At 43.2% G+C, this 18426-nt stretch overlaps 1 protein-coding gene across 1 annotated transcript in view; it reads right to left on the reverse strand.

Annotated features, from left to right (window-relative positions):
• Positions 1-1712: 1712 nt before the first annotated feature.
• Positions 1713-18426, reverse strand: part of LOC122551079 (cytokine receptor common subunit gamma-like) — a 60262-nt gene continuing 43548 nt past the window's right edge. The window contains exons 9-10 of the mRNA XM_087988557.1: positions 12131-12215; positions 1713-2420 (exon numbers count right to left, since the gene is read on the reverse strand). Coding sequence (XP_087844683.1) covers positions 2133-2420; positions 12131-12215 — 373 coding nt within the window. The 3' untranslated portion in view covers positions 1713-2132. The remainder of the gene's footprint in view (positions 2421-12130; positions 12216-18426) is intronic.

Here is an 18426-nt window from a genome sequence, read left to right on the forward strand (position 1 = left end):
TTGGAGGAAAGTATAGAGGTGATGTCAGAGGCGGGTTCTTTACACAGAGAGGTGTTAGACCATGGATTGCATTGCCAGCAGCAGTTGTGGAGGCAGGTTCATTGGGGACATTTAAGAGACTCCTGGACATGCATATGGTCACAGAAATTTGAGGGTGCATACATGAGGTGTACAAGATGATTAGGGGTTTAGATAGGGTTGACAGTGAGAATCTTTTTCCACGTATGGAGTCAGCTATTACAAGGGGGCATAGCTTTAAATTAAGGGGTGGTAGGTATAGGACAGATGTTAGGGATAGGTTCTTTACTCAGCGAGTCGTGAGTTCATGGAATGCCCTGCCAGTAGCAGTGGTGGACTCTCCCTCATTATGGGCATTTAAGCGGGCATTGGATAGGCATATGGAGGATAGTGGGCTAGTGTAGGTTAGGTGGGCTTGGATCGGCGCAACATTGAGGGCCGAAGGGCCTGTACTGCGCTGTATTCTTCTATGTTCTATGTTCTATGTTCTATGAGGATCAGTGGTCGGCACAACATCGTGGGCTGAAGGGCCTGTTCTGTGCTGTACTGTTCTATGTTCTATATCTGGAGTATTGGATACCATCTCCAGCATTTGCAGTACTCACTTTTGCCTAGTATGATGCGTCAGTTGACTGACCTATAAAAGTAAGAATAATTTGATGGACCTGATGATCTCACTGTTACCAAGACTTTAACTTTATCTGGTTCTCAATAAGCAGAGTACTAATTTCCAACTCACCATTCAGAAAATAGTCAGGGTGTCGTACTCAGTGCTCTGGCCATTGTTATCAAGTACATTAAAAAAACCAAATAATCTGGACATTTCTCTCATTTGCAGGGACTGCTGCATACAAGTTGCTGTTTTATTTGCTACATTACATAAGTGACTAGACTTCAAAAGCATTTCAATAGCTGCAAAGAACAATGGGGTTGACCTGCATCCATGAGCAACAACACTCTTGTTGTGTAGCTTTTCTATCCCAGGCATAGATCTATGTCTTAGGACTCTCTGATTGATATGTTGTAATGCACTGCAGAGTTTGAATCCTTGGGTATGACATGGATAATGATTGTGGTTCTCAACAAGTTGCTATTTGCATGTGAACATATGAACTAGCATCAGATGTAGGCCAGTCAGTCTCTCCAGCATGGTCTGCTATTCAATAAGATCATGGCTCTGAGAGTCTTTCAATCGCCTGCTTCACAAGAATCCATCTAGCTCTACCTCAAAGACTCATAAGCCTCAGAGAAAGAATCTCTCCCAACCTCTGTTTAGTTTAGTAAACCTTTTCTAAAGTACACCCTTCCTTACTTACATCCTTCCTTAAATAAGGTGGCTGGTACTGTGTCCAATACTCCAGATACATTCTTAATACCTTCCAGATACATTTTTTAACTGATGCACAACTTTTAGTACTCATTGCCCTAATGAGAAATAATAAGTTTATTAGCTTTCTCAGTTATTTGCTGTACCTGCATACTAACCTTTTGCTATTCATCCACAAGGATTCTCAGATCCCTCTGCATCTTAAAGCCCTCTGATCTCTCATTTAGAAATATGTTTATGTGTTTTTTTTCTGATAAAATGGATAATTTCATATTTTCCAACATTATACTCCATTGTTATACAAGAACACTATGTTAAGTTTGAGTAACATTAATGGTTTATTGAATTGTTTACTGTGTTACATTTTCACACCCACAGTTTGGCACTGAATTGTTCCATTAGATTGAGCTGAGATTTCATTTATCGAGTGACTGAGCTTATATACATTTGCATTTATTTAATACAATTATTAACATCTGAATCAACAGACAATTTTATATGATGGACAATAGTATTTTTTCTCCACTTCAATTTCCAACACATCGATTTAATTACTGACACAGTTTAAGCAGTGATTGAGCAAGGGGATAATCAAGTGATCTGCAATGGAGAATCGGCTGTTCTCTTGAGGTATGAGGCTATTAGTCTGTAAACATTTATTCAAGCATAATCTTTACCAGTGTGCCATCAGTACACAGTTCAGGGATTGTTGTTCAGATTTTTGTTTTCCCTTTAACATGTATTGTGTATCTTCACAGCTGAAGAACTGCATGTTTGAACTTGTCATTCATAGTCTTACATACATATTTTCATCCATGATCACCTTGGACATATCGATCATTGCATTCTCTGGAACCAGTAATTGTGAATTTGCTGCATCATTAACAGACTTTTCCTTCTTCTCATTAATGCTCTCAGAGACTGAATCAGGCCTCCCAGGCTTGTCTAATGGAAGCTGTTGAGAATCCTCTTGCTCTAATTTCAGCCTCCCTGATTCCTCTTCAATTTGACATTCCATTGGAATACACTCTGATTGCGAGTCCACGATGAGATACTTAGATACACCAATCCATTCCTTTTGGAAGAAGAGGATTTTGTAGTATTTTATTCTTTAAGTCTTCATATTTACTACATCTCTATCCCACTCCAAATGTCACTTGATAATAGTTGGATCGATCAATTTGCTTTGGATAGTAGATCAGCCACTCGCCTTTACTGGAAGGATACTATTTAATACCCTGTCATATAGTAGATTTTGTGTCAGTCCAATATCATTTTTGTTCTGTGCTAGTTCACTAAATACAGCCTGACTGATATACAGTCATTCAAACGCTGATAAAGGGACGTTATTAATTGAACAGAGATCACAAGGTGTTAGTCTCTCACTATTTCTTATTCACACAGTTAACTGCCGATAATCTAAAAATAACTTCAACATCATTCTAGTCAGTTCCTAGACTCAGCACTGTTAGTCCACACTTCTGTGAAGAGGAACTATTAGTAACACAAAACATAGTAGTGCCTTAGCATCCTTTTATTCCCTCTTTTTTTACGTTCAGTTAACTGGGGGCCAAATTCCCTTGAAAATCTCACTCAACAGAAGATGTTGCATGAAAGAGCTCAGTAAGTATTGGCAGGATATCACGTGATGTGTAACAATTAAGTCTGAATCCTTTGCCTTCTGTATGCAGGTAAACATTTAGTTAGCCTCCATCGATCAAGTGCAGAAACCTTGGATGATTTTTTTGTCTCACCCTTTTTCTCCCCTAGAAACACTTAGATCAATTGTAGTATTTATTACTGATGCACAGGCAAGATCAGCTGACGCCGCAAAGGTACCCCCAGGAATTGAACATGTAACCGTAACATATTCTCTCAGTACGCTACCAAGTGGTACACGTGGCTCCCACACGACCAGGAAAATGCCTATTAGCCTTTTTTTTCTGTTTAAATGCGTTCTGCGACATTGACATCATGCAGAAGCAAGCTTAAAGAGGTTTCTGAACCAGGCTAGTGTAAGTGATTTGAATGAGCATATATGGCAGAAGCCCATGATAATGACTGTCGCCTCAAAATTGCTGCGTGAGATAATGAGGTACAAATGCTTAACATGTTCATATGACATCTCCCTATCCACTTTAACTGCTTATAATGCACATATTTTAAATGAGTTGTCTTCTCAGTTAATATAACAGACAGTGCGGTGTCACATGAACTCTGAGTATCTGTGCGCTAATATTAAAAGCAATAATTTCTTGGCTTGCATTCCCATAGATATATTTCAGCTCCCTGTAGCTTTATTAACAGTTAAGGGATTCTGCACTGTCTTTTCTTAATTTTACTCCCACAAGGTTGATACTCTATACAAGGTAAACTTTACTAATCACTGACAGGAAGATATCTCAGCTACAGAAAGCAAATTTTCTGATCATTAAAAATAATTGGAAAATTTGGAGGGCTAGGAATTAAACATTTATTCGATCCATTCTCTCGCAGAAAGGACTCCCATGCTGTGCTTCTGGATTGTGGCCCTCAACTTTGGAAAACGTCCGAACAGGGTGGTCTAATCTAATTGAGATAACAGAAGGACCACAAAGCTTCCCTTCATTGCCCACTCTTGCATGGTTTATATGGAGAGTTCTAGGAGAAAGTGAGGACTGCAGATGCTGGCGATCAGAGTTGAGAGAGCAGGAATGAGGCTTGTGGGCCGGAGGGCTGAGAGATAAATGAGAGGGGGATGGGCTTGGGGAGGGCGGGGAGGAAGATAGCTGACATTGCGATAGGTAGATGAAGGTGAGGGAGAAGGTGATAGGCTGGAGAGGATGGAGGAGCAGATAGAGGGGAAAGGTGATGGACAGGTCAGGAGGGTGGTGCTGAGTAGCAGGAGAATCGACGTTTCAGGCATAAGCCCTTCATCAGGAATGAGGCTTGTGGGCCGGGGGGTGCTGAGAGATAAATAGGATAGACGGGTGAGGTTCGGGGGGCTGCTCCTCGGATGCTGCCTGACCTGCTGTGCTTTTCCAGCACCACACTCTCGACTTATATGGAGAGTTGCCCAGGATCTATCATTGGACTCCTAACTTTATCATAGCCACATGTGAGATATCCACTTTTCATGGAGAAATAGATATGTGACATATTTCTTACATCATAAGAAGTTCGAAAATGTAGACATATAAAGGGACATTGGCATCATTATCAATAAGTCACCAAACATAACTTGTAACACAGACACTTAGGAATTGACCGACAGGTTTACACAGTACATTTGTATCAGCTCAGGCTTGGAGGGCCAAAGGTCCTGTTCCTGGGCTGTAAATTTTCTTTGCTCTTTGTTCTTTGTTCTTTGTAAGTGCAGCAAACCATTAGGGAAGCCTCATAGAATGCCAGCCTTCCTTTGCAAGAGGATTTGAGTGTGGTAGATTTGATTTGTCACATGTACCGAAGTACAGTGAAAAATTTTATTTTGTGTGCAGTACAGCAGGTCATAACATACAAAGATCATAGGATGATTGAACAGAGTGAGGAATAAAATATTATGGCTGAAAAGAAGTGAGGTCTTATTTCAATTGTAAAGGAGCCCCGTTAGACTTGGAGTACAATGTGCAGTTTTGTTTCCTTATCTCAGAGAAGATATTACTGCTGTCAAGGGAGTGCAACAAAGGTTCACCAACCTCATTCCTGGGATGTTATGGAGAGAGACTGGGCAAACTGCAACTCTATTCTCTAGAGTTTTGAAAAATGAGAAATTATCTTGTTGAAGCTTACAAAATAAAGGGATATACAGGGTAGGTGCGGGTAAGATGTTTCACCTGGTTGGGGAGTCTAGTGCCAAGGGCACAATTTAAAAATAAAGAGATGCCACTGAGCTCCGAGATGAGTCAAATCTTTTTTACTCAGAGGGTTGTGAATCTTTGGACTTCTCCATCACAGAGGGCTGTGTTAGAGTATTTTAGAGATAGAGATTGACAGATTTCTGCATACCAGTGGGCACAGGGTTATGGACATGGAATGGAGAAAAGGTATTAAAGTGTCTCATTTAATTGAATGATGAGGTAGGCTCAATGGGTTGAATGGCCTACACCTGTTCTCCTGGTCCTTTGCCTCTTTCACCATCTCAAGAGCAACTTGGTAATGAATACTGAACTAATCGGCAATGCCTCAGTCCCATGAGTGAATTAATAAAAAATGGCATCCACAAGGTACACAAGTAACTAATTGACACAGTCTCTCCACTGCCTGTATTGGACATCCAGTCTAAAATGGGTCTGAAGTTTCACCAGCTAAATATTATGAGGACTACAGCCATCAGTTTCCATTCGTGCCATGAATTTGATATTCTTGCTACTAATTCCATCAAAATCCACTTCCCTGGGCATCATGTCAGGCTGACTCATACCTTGTGTTCCCAGGATGTGATATCATTGTGATATCGTTCATCAATGCCGCATCAGTAATAGAACATAGAACATAGAAGAATACAGCACAGTACAGGCCCTTTGGCCCTCGATGTTGCGCCGATCCAAGCCCACCTAACCTACACTAGCCCACTATCCTCCATATGCCTATCCAATGCCCACTTAAATGCCCATAATGAGGGAGAGTCCACCACTGCTACTGGCAGGGCATTCCATGAACTCATGACTCGCTGAGTAAAGAACCTACCCCTAACATCTGTCCTATACCTACCCCCCCTTAATTTAAAGCTATGCCCCCTTGTAATAGCTGACTCCATACGTGGAAAAAGATTCTCACTGTCGACCCTATCTAAACCCCTAATCATCTTATACACCTCTATCAAGTCACCCCTAAACCTTCTTTTCTCCAATGAAAACAACCCCAAGTGCCTCAGCCTTTCTACCATACCAGGCAACATCCTGGTAAACCTCCTCTGCACCCGTTCCAGTGCCTCCACATCCTTCCTATAGTATGGCGACCAAAACTGCACACAATACTCCAGATGTGGCCGCACCAGAGTCTTATACAACTGCAACATGACCTCAGTACTCCGGAACTCAATTCCTCTACCAATGAAAGCCAGTATGTCATATGCCTTCTTCACCGCACTATTTACCTGGGTGGCAACTTTCAAAGATTTGTGTACATGGACACCAAGATCCCTCTGCTCATCCACACTACCAAGTATCCGACCGTTAGCCCAGTACCCCATCTTTTTATTACTCTTACCAAAGTGAATCACCTCACACTTAGCTACATTGAACTCCATTTGCCACCTTTCTGCCCAGTTCTGCAGCTTATCTATATCCCGCTGTAACCTGCCACATCCTTCCTCACTGTCTACAACTCCTCCGACTTTCGTATCATCCGCAAACTTACTCACCCAACCTTCTAACCCCTCCTCCAGGTCATTTTTAAAAATGACAAACAACAATGGTCCCAAAACAGATCCTTGCGGAACACCGCTAGTGACGGCACTCCAAGATGAACCTTTGCCATCAACTACTACCCTCTGTCTTCTTCCAGCCAGCCAACTCCTAATCCAAACCTCCAACTCACCCTCAATGCCATACCTCCGTATTTTTTGCAGTAGTCTACCATGGGGAACCTTATCAAACGCCTTACTAAAATCCATATACACCACATCTACTGCTTTCCCCTCGTCCACCTCCTTAGTCACCTTCTCAAAGAATTCAATAAGGTTTGTGAGGCACGACCTGCCCTTCACAAAACCATGCTGACTATCCTTGATCACATTATTCCTATCCAGATGTTCATAAATCCTATCCCTTACAATTCTCTCTAAGATTTTGCCCACAACAGAAGTGAGACTCACTGGCCTATAGTTACTAGGGTTATCCCTACTCCCCTTCTTGAACAAGGGAACCACATTTGCTAGCCTCCAATCTTCTGGCACTACTCCTGTAGACAAAGAGGACATAAAAATCAAGGCCAATGGCTCTGCAATCTCCTCCCTTGCTTCCCAGAGAATCCTAGGATAAATGCCATCAGGCCCAGGAGACTTATCTATTTTCACCCTTTCCAGAATTTCCAACACCTCTTCTCTACATACCTCAAAGCCATCCATTCTACTTAATTGTGACTCAGTACTCACATTGACAACAATGTCCTGTTCCTGATTGAATACTGACGAAAAGTATTCATTCAGTGTCTCCCCAATCTCTTCAGCCTCCACACGCAACTTCCCACTACTATCCTTGACTGGACCTATTCCTACCCTAGTCATTCTTTTATTCCTGACATACCTATAGAAAGCCTTAGGGTTTTCCCTAATCCTACCAACTAAGGACCTTTCATGACCCCTCCTTGCTGCTCTTAGCTCTCTCTTCAGGTCCTTCCTGGCTACCTTATAACTCTCAATCGCCCCAATTGAACCTTCACGCCTCATCTTTACATAGGCCGCCCTCTTCCATTTAACAAGGGATTCCAATTCCTTATTAAACCACGGCTCCCTCACACGACCCTTTCCTCCCTGCCTGACGGGCACATACTTATCAAGGACACTCAATAGTTGCTCCTTGAACAAGCTCCACATATCAATTAAGCCCTTGCCTTGAAGCTTACTTTTCCAGGCCACATATCCTAAGTCATGCCTCACAGCATCATAATTTCCCTGCCCCCATCTATAACTCTTGCCCTGTAGTGCACACTTATCCCTCTCCATCACCACCGAATTGTGGTGACTGTCCCCAAAGTGCTCACCTACCTCTAATTCTAACACCTGGCCTGGTTCATTACCCAGAACCAAATCCAGTATGGCCTCACCTCTTGTTGGCCTATCTACATATTGTGTCAGGAAACCCTCCTGCACACATTGGACAAACACTGACCCATCTAACGAACTTGAGCTATAGCTTTCCCAATTAATATCAGGAAAGTTAAAGTCCCCCATAACAACCACCCTATTACTTTCACTCTTCTCTTGAATCATCCTCGCAATCCTTTCTTCTACGTTTCTAGGACTATTAGGAGGCCTGTAAAAAACTCCTAACAGGGTGAGCTCACCTTTCCTATTCCTAACCTCAGCCCAAACTACCTCAGATGGCGAGTCTTCATCCATCATCCTTTCCACAGCTGTAATACTATCTTTGACAAGCAATGCCACACCTCCCCCTCTTTTATCCCCACCTCTGACCCTACTAAAACATTTAAACCCTGGAACCTGCAACAGCCAATCCTGTCCCTGTTCTACCCATGTCTCCGTAATAGCCACAACATCGAAATCCCAGGTACCAACCCACGCTGCAAGTTCACCTACCTTATTTCGTATACTTCTTGCATTGAAGTATACACACTTCAAACCACTTTCCTGTTTACAGGCACCCTCCTTTGAAATTGATGCCATGTTCCTAACCTCCCTACACTCCAGGTCCTGCACCCTAAAGCTACAGTCTGGGTTCCCATGCCCCTGCAGAGTTAGTTTAAACCCCTCCCAAGAGCACTAGCAAACCTCCCACCAAGGATACTGGTGCCCCTCAGGTTCAGGTGTAGACCATCCTATTTATAGAGGTCCCACCTTCCCCAGAAAGAACCCCAGTTATCCAAATACCGGAATCCCTCCCTCCTGCACCATCCCTGTAGCCACGCATTTAACTGTTCTCTCTCCCTATTCCTCGACTCTCTATCACGTGGCACGGGTAACAAACCAGAGACAACAACTCTGTTCGTTCTAACTCTGAGCTTCCAACCTAGCTCCCTGAAAGCCTGCCTAACATCCTCAGCGCTCCTCCTACCTATGTCATTGGTGCCAATGTGGACCACGACTTCGGGCTGCTCCCCCTCCCCCTTAAGGACCCGGAAAACACGATCAGAGACATCACGTACCCTTGCACCTGGGAGGCAACATACCAAACATGAGTCTCTCTCGTTCCCACAAAACCTCCTATCTGTGCCCCGAACTATCGAGTCCCCAATTACTATTGCTCTGCTCTTCTCCACCCTTCCCTTCTGAGTAACGGGGACAGGCTCCGTGCCAGAGGCCTGAGCCCCGTTACTTGCCCCTGGTAAGTCGTCCCCCCCACAAGTATCCAAAACGGTATACTTGTTCTTGAGGGGAACGGCCGCAGGGGGTCCCTGCACTGGCTGCTTCCTCCCAGTCCCCCTCACTGTCACCCATCTATCTGCCATCTTTGGAGTTACTACTTCCCTAAAGTTCCGATCTATGACCCCCTCTGCCTCCCTAATAGATAGTCCTTTAGCTGCCTGAACTCCATGATCTGTATTTTCTTAACCCCCAATACTCCTTTACCTCCCTCTCAACCTTTCAGGTCCACCTTAAAATCTAACTTTCAGATCTAAGGTTTATGTCAATGCTCCTGTTGTTACTTGTGAGTCAGGGTCTACTCTTTCCCCCAGCTAATTCCTTTGTGAAGTGTTGCTGGACATCTTTCTGTGTTGCAGGTACTATTTGAGAGAATTGTTACCATGGAGAAGGAGTCCATTGAGCCCATTGTGCATGCACCAATTCCATTAACTAGGGCCAATTTCCATCTTTTCTCAAGATCCCTCCACACCATTTACTTTTGTTTTTGCTGGATGTGCATTCCTTTAGGGTTCACTGCTGGGATGGCTAACTTGTAAAATTTAACCCCACCTGTAGCAGGATTGGAAATATTCTCATGAAGATTTTATCTATTTGGGTTTTCTAGTTTTTTTTTTCATTCGTGGGATGAGGGCGTAGCTGGCTAGGCCAGCATTTGTTGCCCATTCCTAATTGCCCAGAGGGTGGTTAAGAATCAACCATATTCCCGTGGGTCTGGAGTCACATATAGGCCAGACTGGGTAAGGATGGCAATTTCCTTCCTAAAGGACATTGGTGAAACAGATGGTTACTCCTGACAATCAGCAATGGTTTCATGATCATCATCAAGCTCTTAATTCCAGTTTTTTTAAAATTGTCTTTAAATTCCACTATTTGCTGTGGTGGGTTTTGAACCCAGGTCCCCAGAACATTATCTGGGTCACTGGATTAACAGTTCAGCGATAAAACCATTAGGCCATCACCTCCCGAATTGTCCATTGACGAACAAGCTTCAAGAGTTAAAATGTGGAACTTGTGAATAGCGAAAGAGTGATTGAAGCAAATAATTTTGAAAGGAATCTCGACTGAGAGGAGATAAATGGAATAGGGGTGTGTAAAATGAGATTCTTGTGGCATATAAGCATCAGCACAGACTAGATGGGTGAAATAGTTTGCATCTGTGTTGCATATTCTTTGTAACTTAATCTCATATAAAGGCTGTGGTAGAAGTCCGTTGATGGGCTATGATTGACAAATAGCAGTCAGTATTTGCACAACCAACTATTAACCTTTTTGTCAAGTGATCATACTTTATGAATTTCCAGTACCCACTGTCCATAGAACATAGAACATGGAACAATACAGCACAGTACAGGTCCTTCGGCCCTTGATGCTGTGCTGACCTTTTATCCTACTGTAAGATCAAACTAACCTTACATACCTTTCATTTTACTATCATCCATGTGCCAATCCAAGAGTCACTTAAATGTCGCTAATGTATCTGACTCTACTACCACTGCTGACAGTGCATTCCACGCACCCACCAGTCTCTGTGTAAAAAAACAACCTCTGACATCTTCCCTAAACCTTCTTCCAATCACCTTAAAATCATGCTCCTTCATGATAGCCATTTCTACTTGAGGAAAAAGTCTCTGACAATTCACTCTATCTATGCCTCTCATCATCTTGTACACCTCTATCAAGTTGCCTCTCACCCTTCTTTGCTCCAATAAGAAAAGCCTTAGCTCCCTCAACTTTTCTTTATAAGATCTGCCCTCCAGTCCAGGCAGCATCCTGGTAAATCTCCTCTGTATACTTTGTAAAGCTTCCATATCCTTCCTATAATAACGTGACCAGTATTGAAGACAATATTCTAAGTGTGGTCTAACCAGGACTCTACAGAGCTACAGCATGATCTCGCAGCTCTTAAACTCAATCCGAGGCAAAGAGTGCGGTGCTGGAAAAGCACGGTCGGGCAGGCAGATCCAAGGAGCAAGAGCAGGATAGTCGATGTTTTGAGCATAAACGCAATCCCCACTAATGAAGCCAATATACTATATGCCTTCTCAACAAGTCTATAAACATGGGTGGCAACTTTGAGGGATCTATGGACATGGACTCCAAGATCGCTCTGTTCTTTCACAAGAATCCTGCCTTTAACCCTGTATTCTGTATTCAAATTTGACTTTCTAAAATGAAACACTTCACACTTTTCCTGGTTGAGCTCCATTTGCCACTTCTCAGCCCAGTTCTGCATCTTGTCAATGTCTTGTTGCAACCTACAACAGCCCTCCACACAATCCACCACTCCCCCAACCTTTGTGTCATTGGCAAACTTACTAACCCACCCTTCCACTTCCTCATCGAAGTCATTTATAAAAATCACAAAGAGCAGAGGTCTCAGAACAGATCCCTGCAGAACACCACTGGTCACCGAGCTCCAGGCTGAATACTTTCTATCTACTACCATCCTCTGTCATCTATTGACCAGCCAATTTTGTATGCAGACAGCCAAGTTTCCCTGTATCCCATCCCTCCTTATTTTCTGAATGAGCCTAACGTGGGGAACCTTGTCAAACACCTTGCGAAAATCCACGTACACCACACCCACTGCTCTATCTTCATCAGTGTTTTGTCTCATCCTCAAAGAATTGAATAAGGCTTGTGAAGCATGACCTGCCCCTCACAAAGCCATGCTGACTATCTCTTGTCAAACTCTGGTTTTTCAAGGTTCAGGTTAACATATGAATTGAGATAACATTTAAACAAACTGCTTCCAAATTTACCTGGAAGTTTCCATTGTAATCCTCAAAGAGTTCCACAAATAAATGCTTCGGGTCTGGTATTCCTGGTAACATATGAGTATTTATTCTAGAAGATATGAACACAATGTTTTGAGTGCATAATCAGAGACAAACATATAACCATGGACTGAAAAATGAAGGAAGTCATGAACTGAAAAAATAAAGTAAGCCTAGTAACTAGATCTGCCACATCTAACACGTTCATGAATATATATCCATCATCTGTGGCTGCATTCTTTATGTAGAAAGGATACAGTTTCAAGATCCATCTGAAGAACAAAATCAATGTTAATACTCCTGAGCAATGCTAAGGGAATTCTACCTTGGTAGAGATTGCATCTTTCAATGACTTATTAAAACAATATGTTCCCAACCCTAAAATGGCATGGATTTTCTGAGTGAGTGTGCGGAATGAGAAGTAATTTTGAGCTGGGACCCATACTCATTTTATTCAAAAGGACAATCATATGAAAACCTTTACACAGCACTTATTAAAAGCAAAATGTTAAACAGGATATATGCTCAATGAAAAGTGGAGGAATAAGTTTAAATTTTAAAGAGAGAGACACTAAAATATTTAAAAATCAACTCAGTGTTAACAGGATTGCTGCAAAAGATTTGGATGGTGGCAAACATCTGATACAGAAAATGGCAAATAATAAGTTAGAAAATAAGTTAGAAAGGTCTCTTTATCCCAGTGTAGGCGAATCAAAGACTAAAGGACATAGGTTTAAGGTGAGAGGGTAAAAATTTAAAGAGACCTAAGGGGCAACTGTTTCACACTGAGGGTGGTACATGTATGGAATGTGCTTCCAGAGAAAGTGGTGGAGGCTGGCCCAATTACAGCATTTAAAAGGCACCTGATGGGTACATGAATAGAAAGGATTTTGAGGGATATGTTTCAAATGCTGGCAAATGGGACTAGATTAATTTAGGCTATCTGATTATCATGGACAAGTTGGACCGAAGAGTCTGTTTCCGTGCTGTACATCTCTATGACTCTATGACTCCATGAGTCAGACGTGCTGCCTTTCAGAAGAAATATGGCTATTCACTTGATAGGATTTATTATTGTCACATGTACGTTGGAACAGTGAAAAGTTTTGTTTTGCATGCAGTACAGGCAAATCAAACCTTACAAAGTACATTAGGGTAATAGAACGGAGTGAGGAGTGCAATGTTCAAGCTGCAGAGAAGGTACGCAAAGCGTGAGAATGACATTTAAGTTTAAAACTTGACTGGTCCTTTCAGAAATTTGATAACTGCTCTCTCAGATGGATGGAAATGATTGTGTGGCACTTGCCCACAAACAGGTAGTTCCCCAGTTTCCTTGTCTACTTTCAGCTCTCAAACAACATCACTAAAACAAAGGAGCTGGTTGTTTTCTTGCTATTGCTTGTAGAACCTCTTACAGTATTAGTTGCCAGCAGGGCTAATATTATAAAAACTGAAAGAACTGTGGATGCTGTAAATCAGAGAAAAAAAAGCAATTACTGGAGAAGCTCAGCAGGTCTGGCAGCATCAATGGAGAGAAATCAGAATTAAGAGTAGGTAGACACTACTATGTTTAGCTACATGATGTTAACATCAATAATTATCATTAAATCACTTTTTAGGATGTACTACACAACTCTGGTGAACAAATGGAGAACACATCCATCAAAGTTTTACCTGCACATCCACTAATATCATTTAATGTATCCGTTGCTCCCGATGCAGTCTCCTCTACATCGGGGAGACTGGGCGCTTCCTAACAGAGCGTTTTAGGGAACATCTCCGAGACACCCGCACCAATCAACCAAACCGCCCCGTGGCCCAACATTTCAACTCCCCCTCCCACTCTGCCGAGGATATGGAGGTGCTGGGCCTCCTCCACCGCCGCTCCCTCACCACCAGACGCATGAAAGAAGAACGCCTCATCTTCCGCCTCGGAACTCTTCAACCCCAGGGCATCAATGTGGACTTCAACAGCTTCCTCATTTCCCCTTCCCCCACCTCATCCTAGTTTCTAACCTCCAGCTCAACACTGTCTCCTTGACTTGTCCGGACTTGTCCGACCTGCCTAGCTCCTTTTCCACCTATCCACTCCACCCTCTCCTCCCTGACCTATCACCTTCATCCCCTCCCCCACTGACCTATTGTACTCTATGCTACTCTCTCCCCACCCCCACCCTCCTCTAGCTTATCTCTCCACGCTTCAGGCTCTCTGCCTTTATTCCTGATGAAGGGCTTTTGCCCGAAACGTCGATTTTGCCTGTCCTCGGATTTTGCCTGTCCTTGGATGCTGCCTGAACTGCTGTGCTCTTCCAGCACCACTAATCCAGAATCTGGTTTCCAGCATCTGCAGTCATTGTTTTTACCAAATGGAGAACACATACTGGAGAAATGTTTCTGAGAACAGACCTTTACATTTTGATGGGTGCAATGTACCTTGTGTTGTCATTTAACCCTTTCAGTTACTATATGCCTTATCCAACAGAACCTTCCTGCAAGATAATCTGTTGCCTTGTTTCCTTTATGACAACTGTGACTAAGATTCAAAATTACTTTGTTGGATATTGATAATATATGGGATAGACTTTATGGATGTCGTGATGGCTCAGTGGTTAGCACTATTGCCTCATAGTACTTAAGGATCCAGGTTCGATTCCAGCCTTGGTAACTGTCTGTGTGGCTTTCGTACAATCTCCCCACATCCTCATGGGTTTCCTCCCACAATTCAGAGATATGCAGGTCAGGTGGATTGGCCATGCTAAATTGCCTATAGTATCTAGGGATGTGCAGGCAAGGTGGATTAGATATGGGTGTGGGTGTGATGCTCTTTGAAGGTTTGGTGTAGACCTGATGGGCCAAATGGTCTGCTCCCATAATGTAGGAATTTTATAATGTGTTAGTAGTGAGATTGTGACATCAGATTACATGGAATTAGAATGTATTAAAGAAGCTTCTAGTGAAATGTGCTCTGTACCTGATGTAAATAGTTTATTCGTTTAGTAAATAGTTGATTTATTTCCACTTAAGTGATGTCCAATTCTCATTCATCCAGAGCTTCCACATGATATCACCACAGATAAAAAGTACTTTTGGATATCCCCAGTCATAAAGGTCTCTGTATAAATACAAGTAACTTGGTCTCCTTCTCCTATTTCACACTTGCTTTGGACATTGTTTCAACTTATTTGTTATTTTTTTTCCAATGTTTTTACAAGAACTCACATCAAAAGACAAGAACAAGTCTTTATAATCATAAATCCCCTACAGTGAGGAAACAGGCCATTTGGCCCAACATGTCCATACTGACTCTCCAAAGAACATCCCACCAGAGTCCCTCCCCTACCCCTGTAACCTTGCATTTCCCGAGGCCAATCCATCTAACCTGCACATTTTTGGACTGAGGGAGAGGTGGCCAGAGCAACCCCATGCAAACACAGGGAGAATGTGCAAACTCCATACAGACAGCTGCCTGAGCCTTGAATTGAACCCAGGCCCATGGTGCTGTGAGGCAGCAGTGATGACTACTGAGCCACTGTGCCACACCCATGTATTGGTGAAGTACATACTAAAGTAATACATAAATAGAGCTATTGAGCTTCCTCACTGAGGGAACAGAGGTAACTGATACTGAAAGCTACATCTGAGCAAACAGTGTACATCTTTTCAGCTGCAGCCATCACTTGCCTCTTCCTGAAATAAAGATGCTTTCTGATTCACGGTGTATTATCCAGAATTAGTAAAGTTAAATGGAAAAGAGATGGGAGATTACAGTCAACATTAAGGTATCCAGATAATTAGCAATCTGAAAAGTAGAACATGTTTTAAGGATTGAATGCCCAATTCCTGTTAACTATGCTCCTAAATATCTTTGGTTTCTTATTAAATGGCAGAGCTGGCTCAAGAGACTAGATGGTCCACATTTGTTCCTTGCTTGTATATTCAACAGTAGAGTCCTGATGAAGGGCTTATGCCTGAAACGTCAATTCTCCTGCTCCTCGGATGTTGCCTGACCTGCTGCATTTTTCCAGCACCACATTCTCGACCCAGAATAACCAGAAGACGCACTATCTATAAACCACAGACTCATGGTGGTTTACAGTTTGGAAATGAACCTATCGGCCCAATTTGTCCGGATGGACCAGATGTCCTAAACTGTTCTAGCCCCATTTGCCAGCATTTGGCCCATAAGTCCCCTCCAAGGCACACACCAATCCTGATTTTAAATAATATCACTGCTCATCATTGCAGGGTCAAAATCCTAGAATTCTTGACATGACAGGGGGTCTATAACTACGACATGGGGAAGAAGCTCACAACTACCTGCTCAAGGCTAATAGCAGACAAACAATAGATCCTGAGGCTTACCAACAATGTCTACATTCAGGGATTGAAAGAAAATAACCATAACCACAGTGTTTCAGTTACTTAAAAAATGGAACAGGCCTCAATCGAATGATATGAGGGGCTCTCAAAGAAGCACAACTGGTGTGTGGCTTTCAGAGCACCCTGATTTTAGGGGTGAGCAAGCATCGTGATTTACCCTCATAATCCCACTTTGCCTCATTTTAAAGCCTCAGACTCCCCATAACCTCTGAGTGAAAACTGGCATGCGGGATGGTGTAGTGATTGGAAATATGGCTAGGTGGATCTCATTGACTATGAGCTACTTGACTGGGATCGTTAACCTGGGCCAATCAGGGAGCCCTGGCTGATAGATATAAACAAGAGATTCAGAACCCCCACAATTTAGGGGACTAACTCTGTGCTATAGTCAGTGTGTTACTGCTTCATTTATTTTTTTTTGGGGGGGGGGGCTGATTCCAGATTCCAGATTCCAGATTCCAGATTCCTGATTCCTGATTCCTGATTCCTGATTCCTGATTCCTGATTCCTGATTATTATTTAGCCAGTTTGTTAGCTGGTATTCCTTTAGTGTGGAAACTAAACTCCTGATGCACACAGTGTTTCAGGTGTAACTCAGTTCTTGTTAGGGGATTGTTGTTTCATTGACTGTGGTTACATGCTGTGTGTAACTCTTTTCTCTTTCACTTTTGAGAAAAGGACAAATGTTTTTTTTGTGGCAGGGCTTAGCCCTTGGATTCTAGTTTTTTGTTTTTTATGTGTCTTCACTTTTTTATTTTTGCTTGGACTGAGCCCTTGTGAGAAACTACCTGTGGGTAGGCCTGGCCCTTGGACTAGGCTTCTGTAAAGGCTGAACACCTGTGTGGTGGGAGGTGAGCACTTGCTGCATCCTGCAGTTTGGGAAAAGACTTTTTTTCTTTTGAGTGGACCAAACTCCTGTGAGTTAACTGCACCTTTACAATATACTGTGTTCCTGTGAGTGGGCCTGGTTCTCCAAGGATGGGCCAGGACTCCATGAGACTGAACACCTGCGTACTATGCATTTTCTGTCTTCAGGAGTGGACTCTGCCCTTGGTGGTTGTCTGTCTTTAGCAATGAACTCTGCAGTTTGGAGTGGACTCAATTTCTGACAATGTAGTTTGTATACTGGAGTTGCCTCTGTTCCTGGGAATGGACTCAGTTTTGAAGAGAACTGTCTATGCTAATGGATTCTTATGTACCAGGAAAGACTCTATTTCATGATTAACTGTCATGTGGTTTGTTGGGGTTAGCACCTGCACTGTCTTGTGTCCCTGGGTCTGGCAGGCCTTATTGTGAGCTGGGAGGCTCAGGTTGTCCTGAGACCTGGAGGGTGGGTAGGACACTCTGATACCAGTCTCCCTGGGAGCTAGATGGTGGGTAGGCTGTTCTGAGTGCTGTCATCCTGAGAAGGGGTAATTGGGACAGGCTGTCCTAGATGTGGTTGGAAGGTGTCTGAGCAGCTGAGAGCCAGAAGGTGTGTAGGGGCAGGTTGAGATCTGGAAGGCTTGTGGGCTGCCCTGCAACCTGTCACCCAAGGGGATGGGTTGTCCTAGAGGTGGCCGGAAGGTGTGTCAGGGTAGTCCACAGGCCAGATAGTGCATCAGGATGGGTGAGTGCCCAATGGCATGTAGGGGCAGACAAAGGACTGGAAGGTGGGTAGGCTGTCCTCAGTGCTATCACCCTGGGTGGGTACCAGGGCTGGCTCACCTAGAGGTGATCAAGTGTCAGGGCTGACAGAACTGGAAGGGGCATGGGGTGGACAGAGCTGGAAGATGTGTGGGGTGGGCTGCTTTAGAGTGGCTGGAAGGTGGGAGGGGGCTTGCTGGGTTTTCTGGGGGTCTGTATTGTATGCATGGTTTCTTAAGTAATTGGACTGTCTTGTATGTACAAATGTCATTGTT

Source organism: Chiloscyllium plagiosum, unplaced genomic scaffold (assembly GCF_037043375.1).
Source record: "Chiloscyllium plagiosum isolate Xiang-an unplaced genomic scaffold, Cpla_swu_hap1 HiC_scaffold_6, whole genome shotgun sequence".
Lineage (NCBI taxonomy): Eukaryota > Metazoa > Chordata > Chondrichthyes > Orectolobiformes > Hemiscylliidae > Chiloscyllium > Chiloscyllium plagiosum.